This window comes from Lonchura striata, chromosome 5 (assembly GCF_050655825.1).
Source record: "Lonchura striata isolate lonStrDom1 chromosome 5, ASM5065582v1, whole genome shotgun sequence".
In the NCBI taxonomy this organism is placed as follows: domain Eukaryota; kingdom Metazoa; phylum Chordata; class Aves; order Passeriformes; family Estrildidae; genus Lonchura; species Lonchura striata.
This window is the reverse complement of record NC_140707.1, coordinates 45,890,872-45,910,876: the sequence shown is the minus strand read 5'-3', so window position 1 is coordinate 45,910,876 and position 20,005 is coordinate 45,890,872. Positions and strand designations below refer to the sequence as shown.

The 20,005-nt window shown below is 35.1% G+C and overlaps 1 protein-coding gene and 1 long non-coding RNA gene across 37 annotated transcripts in view; one reads left to right on the top strand and one right to left on the bottom strand.

Moving 5' to 3' along the window:
* LOC110475291 (uncharacterized) overlaps positions 1-19,358 on the bottom strand; it is a 90,097-nt gene extending 70,739 nt beyond the window's left edge. Inside the window, exons 1-3 of the long non-coding RNA XR_002466249.3 lie at positions 19,232-19,358; positions 16,606-16,717; positions 6,521-6,584 (exon numbers count right to left, since the gene is read on the bottom strand). This is a non-coding gene — a long non-coding RNA (uncharacterized LOC110475291). The remainder of the gene's footprint in view (positions 1-6,520; positions 6,585-16,605; positions 16,718-19,231) is intronic.
* Positions 1-20,005, top strand: part of LOC116183733 (uncharacterized) — a 189,577-nt gene that overhangs the window by 153,078 nt on the left and 16,494 nt on the right. For 22 of the 36 annotated variants that reach the window (XR_014955660.1, XR_014955629.1, XR_014955631.1 and 19 more), the window contains 2 exons: positions 2,723-2,802; positions 5,739-5,794. Coding sequence is in view for 2 of the 36 variants with exons in the window: in XM_085580428.1 (XP_085436554.1) it covers positions 5,739-5,794 (56 nt within the window). In the remaining 34 variants the exon portion in view is untranslated. Of the gene's footprint in view, positions 1-2,722; positions 2,803-5,738; positions 19,461-20,005 lie in introns of all 36 variants that reach the window. The other 14 variants (XR_014955651.1, XR_014955649.1, XR_014955646.1 and 11 more) reach the window with 7 other exon arrangements.

The following is a 20,005-nucleotide window of genomic DNA, read 5'->3' as shown; positions in this document are numbered from 1 at the left end:
CCTTTTATAACTCTCTTAATAAAAATATGGCAGTAGACTCAAAGACCTACAGAGAAATCTATAATCAACATCATATAGTTTTAAGTTCTTAAAAAAAGTAAATTTTAATCAGATATATTATTTAGATGAAAATAGATGTTGATTAATTATCAAACTGGCGATCTTTCTAGTAGTATAAGGTTGAGGCTATACCACAGTATAGTGCAAATTCCTCCGAAGTCTGATTTACTGGATACTCTCATTACCTATATTAAAATGTACACAGTAGACCACTAAAAACAATCTGATTTATCTATCTTGTTATAGTTTAGATGGCTTTTGAAGTACTAGCTATAAAATAACTGGAAAAATCAAAGTTTTAGTGACCTCTGAGTATTCTTCAATAAGTAGGTTGATCTAAATAAGGTTATTTTAAATTTAGATAGTACATTCAGAGCTCATTTTATGTACCAAAGGGCATCTGTTTGTGAATAACCTCCCTTTCCTGTTGCGACCTATAAAGGAAAAGTCTCCAAGTATATAATACTGAGTGTTTGGGTAATATAAATCTTCAGAGAGTTTACTCACCTGCAAACCCTAATTTTAAAAAATATTCCAAATTTTCCACAACTACAGGTTTCCCCATGTCTCTTATTTTGGTGATTTCTCAGTTATTGGTTTATATAGTGAAAACCTGCACCTGCAGATTTGAAAAGACCGCCTCAAGTAGCCAAGTAATCTAAAAGGATTACTCTGGGAAGAAGGCGATTTTGTTTTTTTCTCTTTAGAGGAAAATGAATCCACATGTTTGCTTTACCTCAGACATCTTTTGTATATTTAGAAATAATGCTCATGAATCAGAACCATACACTTGTTTTAAAGTCATTAATAGCAAATTTAGCTATTTAAGTTCCTTAAGTGTTTATTTTCAAATTATGACTTCTACGAATGCTCTGGTGGCAAGTACTTGAAATTGCCACTGATACAAGTCACGAGCTGGCCCAGGCTCCACCATTGCAAGACTCCCTACATGCCTACTTCAGCAGATGTGCTTGATCCTCTTTCCATGTCTTACATCTGGGCTCTGCACTTTGAGACTGCAATAAAGAGCTTGTTTTCTCCTGTTTATCCCACCTGCCAATGTAGTCTGGACACCTGGAAAGTCATGCTGGTCTCCACCACAGTGTGGGGTATAGGAGAGCCCTGAGACCTCAGGCTGAACAGACAAATCCTGACGTGGGTGTGGGTTGAAGTCTTTGACCTTTGTGTCACTCCAGACAGGGCCAGAGACTTGTGGTGCCACCTTTGTATTCCCAGCTCTATCGGTAAGATGCAGCCCTGATCAAAGCCTCTGGGACACCACGTGTGTCTCCACTGTCAAGGGAGAGCTGCCTGCAAAAGCTGCTGGTAGTGCCCTGAGTGCCAGCACTTCTCTGGAGCTGGAGATTATCAGTAGTATCAATCTCTACTTTATAATCCTTTTTGCTTGCTTCAATATTGCTTAAAAAATAGTGCACTATACTGTACTAGTAGTTATAGCTACCTATACTGGCTATTGAATAATTCTGATTAAGATCTTTCAGTCCAACTCTTTTCATAACAAATCACTTGTAGGAAGCCGAATGCAACCTTGCTGTTCCCCCAGAAAACCTCGTGCTTGTGGCTCCAGCTGCACTTCACACCTTGTGCATGCCTGACACCCACTCCTGCCTTTGCTTTGTGCTCTAAACAGAATGCCATACCTGGGCCTGAGATGCTCAGTTTCTTATAGCCAATGTTTAGCATGTGCTACTTTGCTTAAAAGAACCTGTTTTGAATAGGTAGCTTTCTTTTTTTTTAAATTGTCCTTAAATAACATAGGTACCCCTGGTAATAATGAACACAACTAAAAACCATGTGATATTAAAGAGTCCAAAAAATGTGGCTAAGGATGTGAACTGTTGGATTTACAGATGTTAGGTTGGCAGGATGCAGGCAAGCCTCTGGGAAGTGCCTCATTCTGCTGCATGCTTCTGTTGCAATGTAACTGTTCTTACTTTGACAACCTAGGATTTAAAAAAAGAATTTACTTTTTGGATACCCTTCCACCTTTTTTTTCTTCTTGCTTTTTTTTGTTTGTTTGTTTTGTTTTGTTTTTGTTTTGTTTTTGTTTTTTTTTTTTTTTTTTTTTTTTTTTTTTTTGTTTTCCTGGTAACCTCCATCTGAAAGGATTTATTAATTAAACCAGTAGAATGGAGTCATCACTTTACAAGGGTAGTCAGCTTCCCCATTTTCTCCTAAGGTGCAAAAAGGACAAAATATTATTTTGCTATTTTATATAGCTGAAAACAAGTGAGAGCAACTGACAATAATTACATTAGAGAAAGTTAGTCTTCATTTTATTCTTATTGAATGCAATGAAAGGAAAAAACAGTCTGAAGAAAAGGAGCATGACACAGAAGAAAGCACATATTTCAACCTCACTAAAATAAAGAGATAGAAATCATATGTAACAGACTTTTCAATGTGCAATTGCCTGATGAAAGTGCTACTCTTCAGCTTAATTTAAAAGGAAATTTTTATTATCAAGAATATCAAAAGCAAATGTTGTTATACAACATTTTTATCTGATTATTTAATCAAATCTTTCCCTTATCACCTGTTCAAAAGCTTGCCATTTCAGCAATATTTCAACAATTAAATTTGTGTTAAGAAAACCATACTGGTTAACTTGGGCTACAACAAAGTGTTCATCTTATTCCAGTTCTCCAGCTCTGGCAGAAGTCACTATGGGGCCTGTGAATGCAGGATAAGAACAGACTGAAATTTCACCTCCAGCTTCTAGTAAGCCAGGACCTTTTATAATGGATATAATGTTTGTGTAGTTCTTGATAGACCTATTTGATAGGTGGTTATTTGTCAGATATTTTACAGAAAATTCTTGCATGAATTTTTTTTTCATCCTTTGTGAGGATTTCTGTTGCTTAGAGCAGGTAAAATGTCCCATAGCAATGGGCTCCATGTAATAGTTGCAGCTTATACAAGGAAGTATCATTCTCTTTTAATTCTGCTGCTTTTGGTTTAAATCTCATATCTTTTTGTGTTCCAAGAAACAATGAGTTCCTGGTTATCTTCTCCTTTGTTTGATACATATATTTGGGATAAATGCATAACAAAGTTTATATGTCTGTATATATTCTTCTATCCAAAACCATTGTAATATTGCTATCTGGTTGAAGAACAAAAAATACCAACCCAAAAAAACCCCACTGGACTTCTTCAAGGAGAAGTTAATTTAGCATCATTACTATGATGTTAAATTAGCTACCAATTTACTTGTAAAACCTCATCAAATTCAATTTCATCTATGAAAAATAAATGCTGTAATTTGGAAAGGATTGCTGTTTTTCTCACTCACATCTGTCTGAAATTGAATCTATTGAGTCTGTGCTTTAACTGCAAAACTGGTGCTTAACTGCACGGGATATGTCCATAATTCTGCTTGATTGATAAAAGTAATAAATTTATAATGTCTCTACTTGAGGTAAATAATTTAAAATCCAAAATATTAATGAAAAATATGGAATTAAAATTATATGATCAATGCATCATCCCTACACCTTACTTCCCCTGTGCAGATGTGAGACAGAGAAAAAATTCAGCTTTACTAGACTCATTAGGTAATACTACTTTTTTCCTCTCCTTGAAAAAGAAAGTTCTACTAATTGTTGGTTTTTTAAACTCTCCCAAAACTGACTATAGGGGAAATCCTCTGGCAGGCTTGCACTTCTCAGCTGTGATGGATCTGGTTGCGCTCATTTCTGGTTTCACACAGTCCTGTCATTTAAGACCAGCCTTCTTCTAGACCTTTTATGCTTTGGAAATTACCTGTGAAAGAAAAGATGAATTTTCCAACCCTCTGCATCTACATAAAGAGGTGATGAATAGAGGCAGCAGAGATGCAGCTGAGGTTTACCTATTTTACCTGAAGAAGGTTAGGTCAAGTGTAAAGACTGCTTACAAAAATAAAAATACATAGAACAAAATAAAAGAAATTACTGAAAGTCAAACCCATAAATATACATTATCAAGAATGATTATTGTTGTATGTGCAAAAGCCAAAATATGCTTCTATCTTACAAGTTTTGCCTTGATTACAGTGAACATGAAAACTACTAAGTATATAAATGTGAATATCAAAGCTCTTAATTTCCATAACACTTAAAAAATTACATACTTTCTTAGGAAATTAAACAAGTCACAATCCAATAGAGTGACATAAGCTGGTTTCTAAATATAATCATCCTGAAAGAAATGGACTCTGGGAATTGAATAATGTTTTCAATCAATGTGCAATTGAACAGTTTTCATAAAAAGCAATAAAAACAAAGCACTAAACTAATTAAAATACAAAATGGAGATAAAAATTTACTTGGGGCATTTATAATTACTTTTAATGTGCATAGGTTTCCTGTGCTGGAATCAAATATTCACAGCACAATAAAAAGGTCCATTTTGAATCTTATAATAAACATGTAATTTAAATATTAAATACAAAACAGTTTTAGAAACAGGCCTTTCTCCCGTTTATTTTTTTTCCTTTTGGTCAGTGATAAGAACTATCTGCATTTTGTTTTTATGGGTTTGTAATGTCTAATAACTGCAAGATGACATGGTTGCAGTGTGCTGTTCAATGTCATTTTTCTGAGTAAATCCCCAAAGGCAGAGCTGAATGCATGTGTGTGCATGTGTCTCAGTGAGCTTAATTTTTAAATCTCTCCTTCAAGTCTGGCTGAAAATTTATAAACATGGTAATCTTGTGAGAGTGAAAATAAAGATTATGCAGGGTTATATATTCTGTGCTGGGTCATTTCACACTGCTGGAGTTTGTCTCTTCAATTAATTAAATTCACCTTTTTAAAACACCTACAATAGAAAGAGGCGCATTATTGAAACTATTATATTTCAGAGAATGCTGCTAGTAGAGATTTATTTGTGGAAACTTGTTTTAAACTACAGTTTCACTTTTTTTTTTTTTTTTTTTCCTTTTGGCTTCCTCTACAGATAAGCTGCGAAGTCATATAGGAGATGGCAGATGTTTAGAAATATTAATATTGCAAAGGCATGCAACACTCCTGCTGTGGCACAAAGGCACACAGAGAAAAAACAATGAACAGTGCAGCTAAAAGCTTTAGGCTCATTTAAATTTAATAAGCTCAGAACATGTAGATGTTATAAAAGAAGCAGGAGACAGAGGTGTTTTATTGGTTAATTTTTCATGTTTATAGATATTTTAGATATAGATATTTTAGATTTCTGTGCTGTAATGCATTGAATTAGGCCACTGACATGACTCTTACTGAAGCCAGTGGAATGACTTATGGTAAGAAAGGAATATTCCCATCAATGAATACGGGTCAACATGTAGGTCACTATCTGCACTTGTGTTGCAGGAATCATAACTTCATATTTCTAGTGTCATATTGGCACTCAAAATAGCTTGTCCTTGACATACCACTCATCAATGCTACAAGACTTTCCATCTTCAGGAGAGAATCAGTGATCAGAAGGACTCAAATATTATGTATTTAGAGTTTATAATGTGACATATTCATTGGAGAATACTAATGCTCTTATATACAGGGGTTGCCCATATGATATAAAATTATTCTAACTTTCTGTACCCTTTCTGAGATTTTTTTTTTGTGAAAATAGACACTGAAGCAAAATACCTTTTTCATGCCTATTTTTTACATTCACTGCATGTCTGCTTTTCCTAGGTTTTCCTGAAGCGACTTTTCTTCCTTCTACTCTTCCACTTTCTGAACATGCTGAGGTTAGTAATTTTAGAACTGCTAATAGAATTGGTCTGAACTTGAGAATTCTATTTCTCAAAAGCATTGAGATGTGAAAATCTGGACTCCTTCTAAATCAAAACCAAGTGACAAAAAAATCTTACAAGCAAGGCAGGATAAGAAACACTGTGTAGCTATCAGTGAAACAAGTATTTCTGCTCTGAAATGATGTTTCCTGGAATTATGATTGCCTGAGTGCCTGAGTCTGCGATTCTTGTGGTGTTTGGTGTTTTTTTTTGTTGGTTTTTTTTTTTTTTTTTTTTTTTTTTAAGACTTAAACTTCCAGGTTACTCTTTGGAACTGCTGGGAGTTCTGGTTCAAGATAGAGAACATGGAGTTTAGGCTTCTGTCTCTGTGGCAGGGAACTTAAAGAACCTGAAACCTCCCATGTAGTTGGGCTCATTTGATGTTGTTGGGTCCAACTATTTAACAAAGGAGAGAGCTCAATTTTAACCAGCCTTCATTCTGTAAAAGAAACCCCAACAAAATACCAAAAGGCAAACAAACAAGCAAAAAAAAACCCCAAACAAATCTCCACAATCTTTCATTTAAAAAGAATATAACTGTCAGGATATAGCCTTGAAAAAGTTCTCTTATAACAAATATAATGAGATTAATATCCTCTTTTAATACAAATTAATATTTTCTGTAGGCAAAAATCAGGAATCCAGAACCTTTTCCATCAAAGTCTGCATGCAAGTACTTACTGAAGATGCCACCATTTCTTTGTGTTAGTTAATTAGTGTTCTCCAGGCTTCAAAATAACGTCACCTTTGGGCACACAAAGGGATGACAATATTAGCGGCATAAAAAATTTTAAGTAACAACTGTCCCAAAAGAAATATGTTGAATTTCAGTTCTTTTACTTTGCAGAAGTTGAAATAGACTAAAGAGGAATCTGGGTAAAGTTAATTACCCTGAAGCTGTAGTCAGGAACTCTTGAAGGAGATTATTCTAATACATAAAAACTAGGAAGGGATCATTAATTTATCTAGCACTGGGGATGGATTGAGTCATGAGAATATTAATAAAGGATCAATCTCTACTAAATAAGCTTTTTAATGATTACTTTTAATATTTATTATGTGAATTAAAATGACTAAAATGACTAACTGAAATAATCTCCTTTCCAAAGCAGATGTGAATAATGACAGATGCCATTGCTGTACAATAGAAATTACTCAGATCACTTCTGCTCTGATGTCATAGTATTGAAACATCAAAAACATTTTTAGGGAAGAACAAAACTTCCATACGGATCATATACCAGACAAATGGCCAAATGTTTCTTCTGCTAGTAACAGTTCTTGTTTGAATCAATATAAGGAAAATGAAAATTCTTTTTCCCCTGCTTAAAATATGTGATTTTTGAAAGGATGTTATAAACAAACATGCAGTTTCTTACTCTTCTCAGGCTCAATATCTACCAATCCTTGAAAACTTCCTGAAGTTTTACAAATGACTTCTTAGACTTCTGCATGTGTTTGATTTGCATGATACCCTGTAGCTTTAAGATTCATAGACTAAACATATGACTTTTTTGGGTTTAATTTCATGTGTGTTACCTGAGTGTTTAAAGGAGCACTCCTTAGTTCTTATTTTGTGACAAAAAATAGACCATTCTGTCTTCCACACAGGCTGACCCTTTTTGTTAAGTAGCAGAGAACTTAACAAGACCAATGATGATAAAATTGCAGTAGAGTGAGATCACTAGTTTAGACTAACTTCTCAGGATGGTGATGTCTGTAGGTGCTGCTAACTTCTCAGGGCTTTGTGTCAGATCTCTTGGAACTGAGATATCCTAAAATGAAGGCTGTGTTGGATAATGTGAACCTTTGAATTTTCCACCAAGCACCAAACACAACACAAGCAGAGCACAAATATTCTCAAATATGGAATAAACCCCTAAAAGAGCCAAAATTTGTCAAATGCAACCAATTTTTAATGAGAGGACTGAACTAGAATTCATGTCCTCTCAATTTTTAACAAGTTCAAAGGAAGGAAAATCTCATAGGCAGTTCAAATTTAGTTTGCTTTATCAACCCCCCCACCCCAAACACTAAAGAAGTAAAACCAAAAATCTTTGTGGTTGGTAATAAATAATCAGTGATAAAGTACATCAATTGGGCAAGATGTATCTGTGTACATGTAATCATCAGGCAGATATGTGCAAAAATAATCAAAATCCTGACATTTATGGTCAGTACATCTGCCCTTCAAATACCTATAGTCTTGACACAGAAAAATTTTACAGATCTTATGCCATTTTCCCCAAAAGAATTCAGGGAAATGATGAAATTTGACACATTGGTTGTAATTTTAGTATTGATTGCTAGATATCTCTTCTGTTATATTGTCCTCATATTTTCAGGTCCTTCTATGAAAATAATTCCCCAATAAAGAAGAACTTTGCAGAAGAAAATATATTTATCTTTTAACTTTTCCTCCTTTACTCCAAAATATAGTGCATAGTGTCCCCTTTCTGTATAGGTGGTTTCCTCTGCAAGGGAGTTTTATATTTCAGAGAGAAATTATGATTTCCCTTTCTCTGCTTGGGAAAACAAAGAAATAAATACATGACCCCTCAAGGGTCATGGACAGTCTTCCATTCATTAATACAGGTAAAGTACAGTATCTGGATATACTATAAGAGTACTAAAATTGCAATTTTAATCTTGTTATAATTCATCATCTAAGCATGTTATCATGACGGCAAATTCTGATGAACTCCTAGCTATATTATTCTCTTCCAAAATAAAGACTAAATAAAGTCAAAAAAAGCAAGAGGCTTTGGAGGTTTTATTTGCTGTTTCTCTTAGTGATAATTTTAGGAATATCCTACAGCAAACATTAAATGTACTATGCAGTTGAGTTTAAAATGTGTTATTTCTGCATTTTCGCAGAAAAAAGAAAAGGTATTTTAAGTGATTACCTATTAGAACATACTCTAAACTTGTCTTGGACAACACAAGTACTTAAGAATAGAGGCACAAGATTTACCTCATTTATGAAAAGGCTCAGCTTTGCCCATACATAAACCACTAATATATTATCCTCAAAATTTGCCTATGAAAAAAAAAAAGCTATAGAAAAGAATTTTATTACTCTTACTTGTCATGTCAGTTACAACTATTTTCTACATAATATTTTTTTCTCTCAATTCTAAGCCATTTTGAGATAGTAAAACCTGGCTGTCCCACTGCAAGGAATCGTGCTTCAAATACAGTGAATAGAAATGTGTAGAAAAACGTCTCTAAGAGCAATCATAAAGAGATGCTGTATCCTACTTAATTTTTTCTGTAAACAAGACTTTTGTTAAGATATTAACTTTTCTTTTTCTGTGGAAAAGTATCTGGAAATGGGACTATAGCTGGAAATGTGTATAAATTAAGTTTTAGATCAGTTAAAAATGTTGGGTTTATTATGTACTTGGAAGATTTTTATTCCTATTATAAACTCAGTTAATGGATTTCAAGTGATAATTTCTCAGGAAACAGTTTTCCCTATCTTAGATTCCACTTCCAGGCACAAAGTTTCCCAAATACATTGTCTCTTATTTTTGTATTTTTCTTGTTATGCTTTGAGAAACCTGAAAACCGTTTTTAATTTTTCCTAAAACAAAATAACAGGCAAAAGGTCTCATAGCTAGGCAGATATCTTGGAAACCGACCAGCAAACTGTCGTAATAGCTCAGAGTTCTTTACTCCCTTGCACACTCCAGAGAAAAGAAAGCCCAAGGCTCTCTACAGCACTGAAAAGTTTAGCCAAAGTATGAGTTCATGTTTAAAATCCTTTCTAACATAGCAAAGAGCTGTGACATTAGAGTTTTAAGTCTGTGCATCTGTAAACCATGAAAATCTCGCTAGATGGTGCTCAAGAATACACGGTCCCTGGACTGGCACACCCCGTGGACTAAATGACACAGGTGTCTGCGCTGGTCACGATGCTAAATGGTTTATAGCTTTTAGAAGTTTAGTCTCCATGGTAAAAATCTAGAAATTACAGTTCCTGGGACCCTGGTAGGGAAGGAGAATTAGGTATTTCAGAACTGCTTTTCAAAGTATTCACAATATTCAGAGAGCTTCCAATTGTTAACTGTGCACATAGGAGTAATCTTGATGACCGGGGTCCCTTAAAATTCAAGAAAACGTTGATCTTATGGTCTTGGTCAGAAAAGATTCTTTTCACTCTTCCTTATCTTGGTGCTGTTAAGGCACATCTGCGGGATCTGTCATTTTGGAAACAATGGACAAGATACATGGGATTTTCCAGTACAAAGATTAGGAGAATTCCAGAAGAAGTCTGACATGGTCTTTGTTTTCAGACCTTTTAAACTGAGGCAACAGCCACTGTTATATTCCTGTAAAGCACAGAGTTCCTCTAAGGTGGGAGATATCTTCAGATAATTTTAGGCAATGGGAAGTGAGTGGGGATTAAATTTCAATATAGTGTGTCACCTAGTCAATAAGTTGTTACTATACCTGCCAGTCATCAAGTTTAAGAAGAAAACAGCAGGACTACCTTCATACTGTTCATGGACTCTACTGATTGGGTTTCCTCTGAGAGCAGCTGTTACCACATTAAACCAGACAGGACCATAAGCATAGGTAAGAATTTGACTTGACCAAAAGTGACCTGTTTTTGCTCATGTACTGCTAGGAAAATGGAGAGTGGTAAGGTTGAATCCAAGGTGCTGATCAGTCAGAATCTAAGGCTGTGGTTTTAGGTGACTGCTTGTATTTTATTACAACCTAGTCACTCAGGTACTGGCTTTGACATTCATCAGACAAAGGGTACTGTGAAATGTCTATATTGAACAATTCTTTCTACAAATTAAATGAGATTTTCTGGCTACATGCAATAATTTACCATAATAAAAATAACTAATGGAAAACATAGCTATTATTTTTAATATTATCTGTGAAGAGTGATGGGAGCTATTCTTCCTTTTTGTAGAAAGCAATTATTGACTGCCTGTAGGAAAGCAGAGTTCATTTCTCCTCAGAGCAAAACTATGTCCATTTTCCATAAAAAAACCAAAAGAATTTTCCCATGAACAAAGAATAGCCTATGAAAGAAAGGAAAAACAAAAGAGACTGAACCTGTCTTTGTTTCCTTGTGGAAGATGTCTCTGACTTAAGAAAAAGGAAAATAATGGAATGCTTCTTTGATTGATTTTGCAACTAATAGAATAGCACAAAAGCATGCTAATTGCTTTAAAATAGAAATGGAGAACTTAATTCAAAATTGGTATAAACATGTTCAGCTTCCATTTAATTAGCACTAACTGAAAACAATGACTCTTCAGAGTGCCCCCCAACAAAAGTCTGTGCATGGAAAAGCATAAAAAATGAATTATATGGTGCTTATGTTTCTACATTAAGAGCAAGTGTTACATTGCACTCTGTATTTCTTTATTACTCTGTAGTATAGATTTCTGAGTATGGTGCTACTAAATATACTATTGCACTAAACCTAAATTAGACTTTAGTATATCCAGAATAATTGAGGCCTGTTAGGCCAGGGAAAATGACTGAATGAAATGTCCACTTGAATGAGATTTGGTCTTGCCCTCTTTCCATGTGCATTACAAGTTGTCATGCTAATTTCTTCAAAAGTGCTGGTAATGATTGCCTTAGCAAATTATTGTGAAAACTCCTTGTAATCGAAAATACAAAGTATATAAAAATATTCATAACATGAAGATGCTAAGTTTGCTTTAAAGTTGCAGTGGAGCATTCCCAGCAGGAGTGAGAAAACACCTTTTCTCCTGTTGTCAAAAATTTCAAGTACATTCTCAGTAAAAGGCAACCTTTTTTCATAATCATAGCACACAAATCAATATTGTTGTTCTATAGAACATGCCAAAATTAATAGTAATATCACCAGCTTTCTAATAGTAGTGCAATTTCTTCAGTGTTATTTCCAAGCTTCAGTGCTCTTCAGTATAGGAAGGTGAATAAGATGTCAATGGGATAGATTTAGAACATTTGGGGTCTGAGTTGTTTATAATATTTGCCAATTCTTGATTAAGCAGAACGATCTGCCCATGCTTTCAAGGTCAGCACAATTAGATAAGGATGTGAACAAAGGTGAAAGAGCTGCTCTTGGAGATAATGTATAAGCAGTTTAAAAATGTTTCACCTGAATTTTAGGAGTACAGACCTATGGTGCAGTGGATGAAACAGGGTATTTACTGAATCTAAGCAAGATGGGTTAGTTCAAAGAAAAGGGCGAGATACAGAAAACAATTGACTCAGTTATTGAGTAGTAAAGTCAACAAGTTACTGCTGCAGTATAGTCATATACTGTAGTCTCTTCAGCTTTTATAAATTAGAAAGGCCATGTCTGGGCCAGTACGTCACTCTGAATTTAGAAATCTGAGTAACAACTAGTTGCAGCTGGAAGTAGATTTGGAAACATGGTAAGTAGCACCATCAGTGAGTCAGTGTGAAGTCATACCATAAAAACATATGTAATCTGTGGTGGGGTACAGCCTCATCTCTCTCTGTCATGGGAAGGTACTAAATTCAGTTCTGGATAAATTTCATCTCTGGCTCATTATTTTACTCCATTATTCTGCATTTTGCCTACACAGATTCCTGCTGAGTGCTATAAAGCAATTACTGTATTTTATCCTGAAAGGATAACTACTTCTTTAGCTGTGACTTGAGAATTCTTCATTTGGATACTCACTTCACCAGGAAATGCTGGAATTATGATGCTTAACTTTAAGCTTTCAGAATTAAAGAATTGTAGCTAAGCAACAATTGTGAGGGCAGTAGTAATAACAGTAACAGAGTGGAGTATTGAGCATATTTTCCACATGATAATGTTGTCCCTATAAATTATAGGCAATGTGATTCAACCCTTTAACATTATGACTGGGCATTCTGTAATCACTGGAAACTACTTAAATAGTAAAGCATGTAAAAAGAAAGGTGATTTCCATGAAATACTGTGTTTATTTCACATAAAAGGATGTTTAAACAGACTAAATGCTGGTATGTGTGAGATCAGTTTATGAATCCGAGTGACTATGGAAGGAGAAATACAGGAACAATACAGGAGAAACTAGGAAGAAGCAAGGAAAGTGCTGGCATAAGCTGGAATCATATGGGGCTATAATACATGCTTTATACTTTATTACAGTTTTCCAATTAGCTGACTGCTGGAAAATACCCTGGTTTAGTGTGGAAGCAGCACAGTTTGTTGCTGCTGGGTGTTAGAATGCAGAGACAATTACGCCATATTGAGAGTGTTATGGACAAACAGAGCAGAACCACCCATGTAACCTTTTAATAATTAAAATTTTCTGCTTTTCTAAAATGCTTTCCAAGTGTTGCAGCAGGTTCAGGACCCTGTTCGTGTCTTGTGTGCTGAAAAAGTGTTAATGTTTTACATACTGTATATGAAAAATCTTAATTAAAAAAATACCATGAAAATGACATTGGTATCTTCCTTCTCAGTCCCCACATGGGTCTGTAAGGCATCTCATTATGATTGGCTTAAGGATAATAAATATATTGTGTAAATCAAAGAAAAACAAGTCCTTTTTAGCCACTGTTTATATCTCCAGAATTTACAGAGACTGAATCTTTGTAAGCCAAATATTTTCAGTCTTTCTCTTTCACATTGTGGTTTTTGATTCTCTGCTGTTTTCTTATTTCTAGTATAACTCTGAGACATAGCCCAAGGACAGCAAAAACGTCAGGTTGTTTATATTACTGTTTCTATAAAACCTTATCCTGATTTACACCCAATAAACATCTGGCTCTAGAATGACTAATAACTGCTGTTGTCTGGGGACAGAAATAAAACAGAGCAGAGGTTTTTGTTTACATAATAAAATGCTACAGAAGAGAAAATACCAATCTGATACTCTGAAATGTCTTCTTTATGTGACAACAGGAATAGAAAATCTTGATTCAGCTGATCCACTAGATACCTAAAGTGGTATATAAGGTAGTTAGACACTCATCACTCTTCTGTCCAGTTATCATCCTTGAGTATTACCTAACATAGAAAGGATGTACCTGTGTTTTGCTATTAAGGTCTGACTGATATCCATGCTGATAATGCTAATAGTGCAGATTCAGTTACGCACTATTCATACAAAGATGCCTGCTCATGTTAAAATGTCTTTCTTATTACAATGACATAAGCCATCAAAATCTTGGAAGCTATGATATCAGTTTATGAGGCAGCATAATTTTATATTAAATACTACTGCAAAAAAATGTATATTAAGTTAGATGAAAAGGTCAAAATTGGTAAGGAAGATAGACGAAGTCATGCATAGCACAAACATTAATTATTTACAGTATTTTATACTCCTTTATTTTGTTCACTTATGAAAGCCATCATGCTGTCATTTACAATAGTCTCTTTGAGAGCTTTTAGGGTGAGGTTTTATTCAATATGAATTGGATAAATTTTGAATTGAATTGAGTTTAGAAATAAGTTTATAATTGTGACCATGGTATAACATAATATATCAACACCATCACAATGTCTGATTCTAACTCAGTAAAACCCATAATGTAAAAAAAATATCTAAGCATCTAGGTAACTTTTTCCATCTTTATTCATAAAAACTTATACCTAGTAAGGTTCTAAAAATACCTTGCTTGAAACTTCATTGTGATAAAAAGCAATATTCATATGTGTGTAAGCAATATTCTTATATTCCAATACTTTCATATAATACGTATGTAATTCCATGCCTGTATTAAATATATTTGCAAGTTTAAAATACTGGATTTATGTAAAATCAGACCTGTAATTCTACATTTGTATTTTTTAAAAAAGAAGTGTATCCTAAGAATTCCAGACATTATTTAAAACTGATTTGAAATACAAATTTTTTAAAAAAGAAATTACCACCCTCACCAGAAAGAAATATTTTAGAGGCAAATATTTGAAAATAACAGTGTTAATATTAGAAGAAATCCAAATAGCATTGATTTAACTTGTTGTTTGTGTTTCCTCTGGTTTACTTGCATAAGGGTGCAAGAGCAATGTTGAGTTTCTATCTGCATTACCAGAACATTAACAGAAAATGCTCATGCATTTTTTCTCTTATGTTGGTCTCTTACTAGCATCTGTAACACTAATTGTCAAATTGTCTAAGCAGACATTGAATAAAAGAGAAAAGCCATGGAACTTCCAACAGGATGGCAAAAAAAAAGCTTTTGTCCCCAACTCAAACCTGAGGACACCAAGCTGAGTGGTGTGGTTGATACCCCTGAGGGATGGGATTACATCCAGAGGGACCTGGACAAGCTCAAGAAGTGTGCCCATGGGAACCTCCTGAGGCTTAACAGGACCGAGTGCTGGTGCTGCACCTGGGTCAGGGCAACCCCCAGTACCAGCACAGGCTGGGGATGGACAGACCAGAGCAGCCCTGCCCAGAAGGACTTGGGGGTGCTGTGGGTAGAGGCTGGACATGGCCCAGCCATGGGCACTCCCAGCCCAGAGAGCCAAACGTGTCCTGGGCTGCATCCAGAGCAGCGTGGGCAGCAGGGCCAGGGAGGGGATTCTGCCCCTCTGCTCTGCTCTGCTGAGAGCCCACCTGCAGGGCTGCACCAGCTCTGGGGAGCCAGCACAGGAAGGACATGGAGCTGCTGGAGTAACACCAGAGGAGGTCACCAAGATAATCAAAGGGATGGAGCACCTCTCTTATGAGGAAAGGCAAAGAGAGTCAGTGTTCAGCTTGAGAAGAGAAGCCTTTGGGGTGATCTCATTGTATCCCTCCAGTACTTAAAGGCGGCCTTGTAGGAAGGTCTGGGACAAACTTTTTAGCAGGATCTATTATGACAGGACATGGAGTAACAATTTTAAACAAAAAGAGGGTAAACTTAGGTTAAATATTATATATTAGATATAATAAATAAGTTTTTTTCAATGAAGGTGGTGAGACACTGGCATAGGCTGCCCAGAGAATTGGTAGATGTCCCACCCAGGAAACGCTGAAGGTCAGATTTGCCTGGGCTCTGAGCAACCTGATCCAGTTGAAGATGACCATGCTTGCTGCAGGAGGGCTGGACTACGTGGTCTTTAAAGGTCTCTTCCAAGCCAAACTACTATCTGATTCTATGATTGTACTCTGTTTTGTGTTGCTGGTGGATTCTATTAGTTAGGACAGCCTCAGGAGAAGGACATGAGACATCCTTTACTGGCTGTCTTCCCTGTCACACAGGAGTCAATTCTTCCTAAAGAAGATTGAGATATATTGGGATTTTCTTGAGGACAATATGTGTGAGCATATCTTTTCCACAGAACTCACTTCTTTAACAGAAGTTAGGCTTACATCTCCATATTTTCAATAATAATAGTAACTTCAAGGACCCTGCAAATCACACAATGGAAACACTATTGTTTCAGTAAATTCTCAGTTTAGGTATAGCAGAAACACACAATTCTCTTCTTACAAACACAGAAATTTCCAGATTTAATTGAAAATTCTCTTTCAATAAATCACAGAGCTATATAACTTTTTCTTCAGAAGTTCTTTCTCTTTCCAATTTAGCATGCATAATGCTTATAAGTTTTATTCAGTGAAAATGAAAAGCTTTATGTCTCTGAGACTCATTTCTATGTAAATGAACTAACAAGCATGTGCACAGCAAAGCAGAGGCTATAAAAAGTAAAATGGAGTTTAGTTTACCAATATTTTGCAAGTGTTTTAACAGCTTGCACAATTAAGTTTGGAACTAGGGTGAATTGGATTTGTGTGTGTATTTTTATCTGTTTGATTGACAAAATTTTTCCTTTGTTTAACTCTAATTACCTTTTTGAATTCCTTTCAAGTTGGAGATTTGCGTGTACTAGGCATTATGTATCACTGCCATCCTGTATTGCATGAGGATGTATCCATATGTCCAGTTGCTTGACTGTTGGAGCTGGGGAACAGAGAGAAAATATATAACATTATCAAAATCCAAACTACTGTCCAAGAAATCTAAGCCTGGAAGAAATCGCAATTCTCAGCTCCCATAATTTTGAGGGAAAATTCTTATATATGAAGAGCTATAACTTCTGTCAGGCTGAGGATGGGACTGAAACAACTTTACATGCTTCTGTGAGTGTAATCCTCTAGATTATGAGCAAATATCAAAAGCAGATTTGAGAATCTTCTTTAAATAAATATTTTCATACCCCTATTTGTAAACACACTGAAAATATGAGAATTGCATCACAGCTCTCAAGGATTTAGGTTATGTAGCAGCTTAAGATAGATTCCTCATAACCAAATATAGATGCCTATGCATGACAGAATCATGCAGACTTGTCATAATTGAACAAAAAAGAAGAACATCTCATCCTATGTATACACTTCTGAAATGAACTGGAAAACTCTTTTCTAAACTTTTATATTTTGCTCTTGAAACAGCAAGTGACTAGCTTGGATGGAACATCTGTACAGCAGATGTCTGAAGTCCAGTGAGGTTAATCCACACTTATTTCTACATCTCACAGAGGCTTAGGTATAAGAAATACTCATCTGTTTGTACTGGCACAATATTAAACTTGTGCCAAAAGTAGAATCTATAGAAAGAATATAACTTTAAGGTCAAGTAATATTAGGCACTTCTGTTCTCACATGGGTAAGCAAGTGTTTTCTTGCCACATAAGCAAGCAGAAGTTTTTGATTGCAGCCCTTTTAATCCACTCCATGCTTTGCCATAGGCACTTTTCTGGATACAATTCTGAATCTCCTGTGAAGTTTTTGATTATGTTTTTATCATCTCATCATTAATATGAAGAAAGAGCATTTTTCTTATGGTAAATATCACTATTACTGTATTAGTAAAACAAAAAAGTCTAGCAGATTAAGAATTAGCTGATAGATATAAAAATTGTATCTTTCCAAATGCAACCTAAATGTGTTCCTATATAAAGCCCAGTGATAACTTCTTTGACTGACTTAAAGATTGACTCAATGGCAAGTATGGAAATGGAAAAAAAACATAGCATAAAAAATTAAATTTTTAAAATTGTGGACTAAAATAATTAGAAAAAATGTTCAATGAAAACATCTAAAATCACATACCTAACCATAAGAAATATAAGCCACATCTACTGCAGCCTGAAATAGTGGCTCAGAAATTGTTCATATTCATAATGGGTAGATAATTCAACAACAGCTCTCAAAATAAGGCAATAACACAAAGCAATACTATAATATTGAATTTGTAAATAGAGACATGAGTAGGGATAGGAACATTTATCCCTGTAGTTGGGAAAGATTGTATTAAAATGCTTTATGTAGTATTAGTGTTTGCATTTCAAAGTGGACACCAATAGAAATACAGAGAATTAAAAAAAATATTCCACAGCAATAAATAAAAAGAGAAAAATCTGTGTAGTTTATTGAAGAGTTTTGAGAGTTGGCATGGTATAAGTGTGGAGGGAGAAAGATGAATAGCAAAGGACTATGTGGTATAACAAGGGGAAACCATAAAAAATTTCAGTAGATCATGCCAGACATATTGAAACTAAAAATGAGTAGAGAAGAGTCAATTAACACCTGGAACAAACTAGTAAAGAGAATGCTGAATTCAGTGTCTCTTGAGGGTTTCAGTTCAAGACTCTCAATCTTTGTAGAAGATAGGTGCCGGTGAAGTGCAAGGTAGAGTGGAGAAACTTAGAGGTCTCTGCTGTGTATATTGTCAGGTTAGATGCTGGAAAAGGTTCCTTCTGATTTTAACCTAATGAAATCTGTGAATCTAGTTAAACGTACCTAAAGCAAGGGATAAGAACGTGTTCCTGAGAGAAACACATCTAAATTTTTACCCTGACAAGATTCCTTTCACATGTGTTGTGTCACAACTGGCCTAATCTATCACAAAAGCTGAGATAATAAAGCTTTAGAGTTGTGTGAGGGACTGGAGACACTTGTAATTGGGAAATTACATATTTTAAAACTCACAGGCCTTTTGAAGGGAATTTCATGGTTTGCAAATCTGGCTTTGAGACACAAAGGAAAAAGTTCTCTATTCCAAAAAAGTTGCTCCTGATACTGAATTCCGCAGTCCCATCTTTTTGAGATGGGAAGAGAGAGTGTAAGCTGTATAAGGGAAGAGTTTGCTATTCAGAATTCCCATCATCTAAAACTTGTCTAGTCAGTTTTTAGAGCTACCAGCTGGAGTCCTTTTATCTGTCGTAATTTCATGTTATGGTATAAAATGGGAGGGAAAGAGAGCAGAGGTAGTTAGATGTCAGTAGGGCAAACTGAAGATAGCAAACAGAATTTTGTATTGTATTGTACAATTTTGTATTGTACAATTTTTTGTACTGATAACATATGGAAAAGTCTGGGAGGATGCAGTGACCAAGGAGACTGTGTGTTTTGCAGAAGTCTTATTAATTTTCAAAGCTTGAAATGAAACAAAATGCTTGACAGGGGCACTTACCATTATGAAACTGGGAAGCATGATTCAAAGATGAAGGGAAAGGACAGAGTTTTGACTGTGTCTTTCCAGATAGAGGATCAAAGTCCTTGCTCCAGTATGTATGGTCCAAGTCCTGCATTGCTTTTGGGAGGAACTGACTCTTCAGGAATCTGCATCCCTCTTGGGAAAAAAAAAGAAAACATCTCAGTTTGTTGATGGTGGGCCTTAGTTCAGGAAGGAAGAGATAATGGTATTTTTCAGATTTATCTGCTGTATGACTTTTTAATTTGTCCTGAAATAAGGCTGCAGTCCTTGCTATAGCACATATATAAGTGATTCAGTGACCATTGTGCTTGTACATGGCAGAAAATAGCATAATATCTTTAACTGAAAAATTGATCCCAGTGCCAGGGAGAGTGTGTTTGAGGAGCTGTTAGCAGCACAGAATTCTTTAGTTTATTCATGTATGTCCAATTGCATATATATAATAAATACATGTAAATAAGCACATAAAACATTTTAGTATTTTTTAAAAAATAATTCTACAATAGAAATGTTCATAATTTTAATCATATAGGACACTATATATAAATAACAGAAAAGTGTGTAAGAGATGTGTGAACAACATCTGCTGGGTACACAACTATGTAAACAGAAAATATCAAAGCCCATTTAAATTTTGTTTCTTATTTGAAAAAGTGGTTGGCATATTTTTTGTTGAATCTCTCACTAAATGATGTTTAAAAATTTAGCATGAATAAATATTTTACTAGAGCTTCTGAGAAATATTAGTTG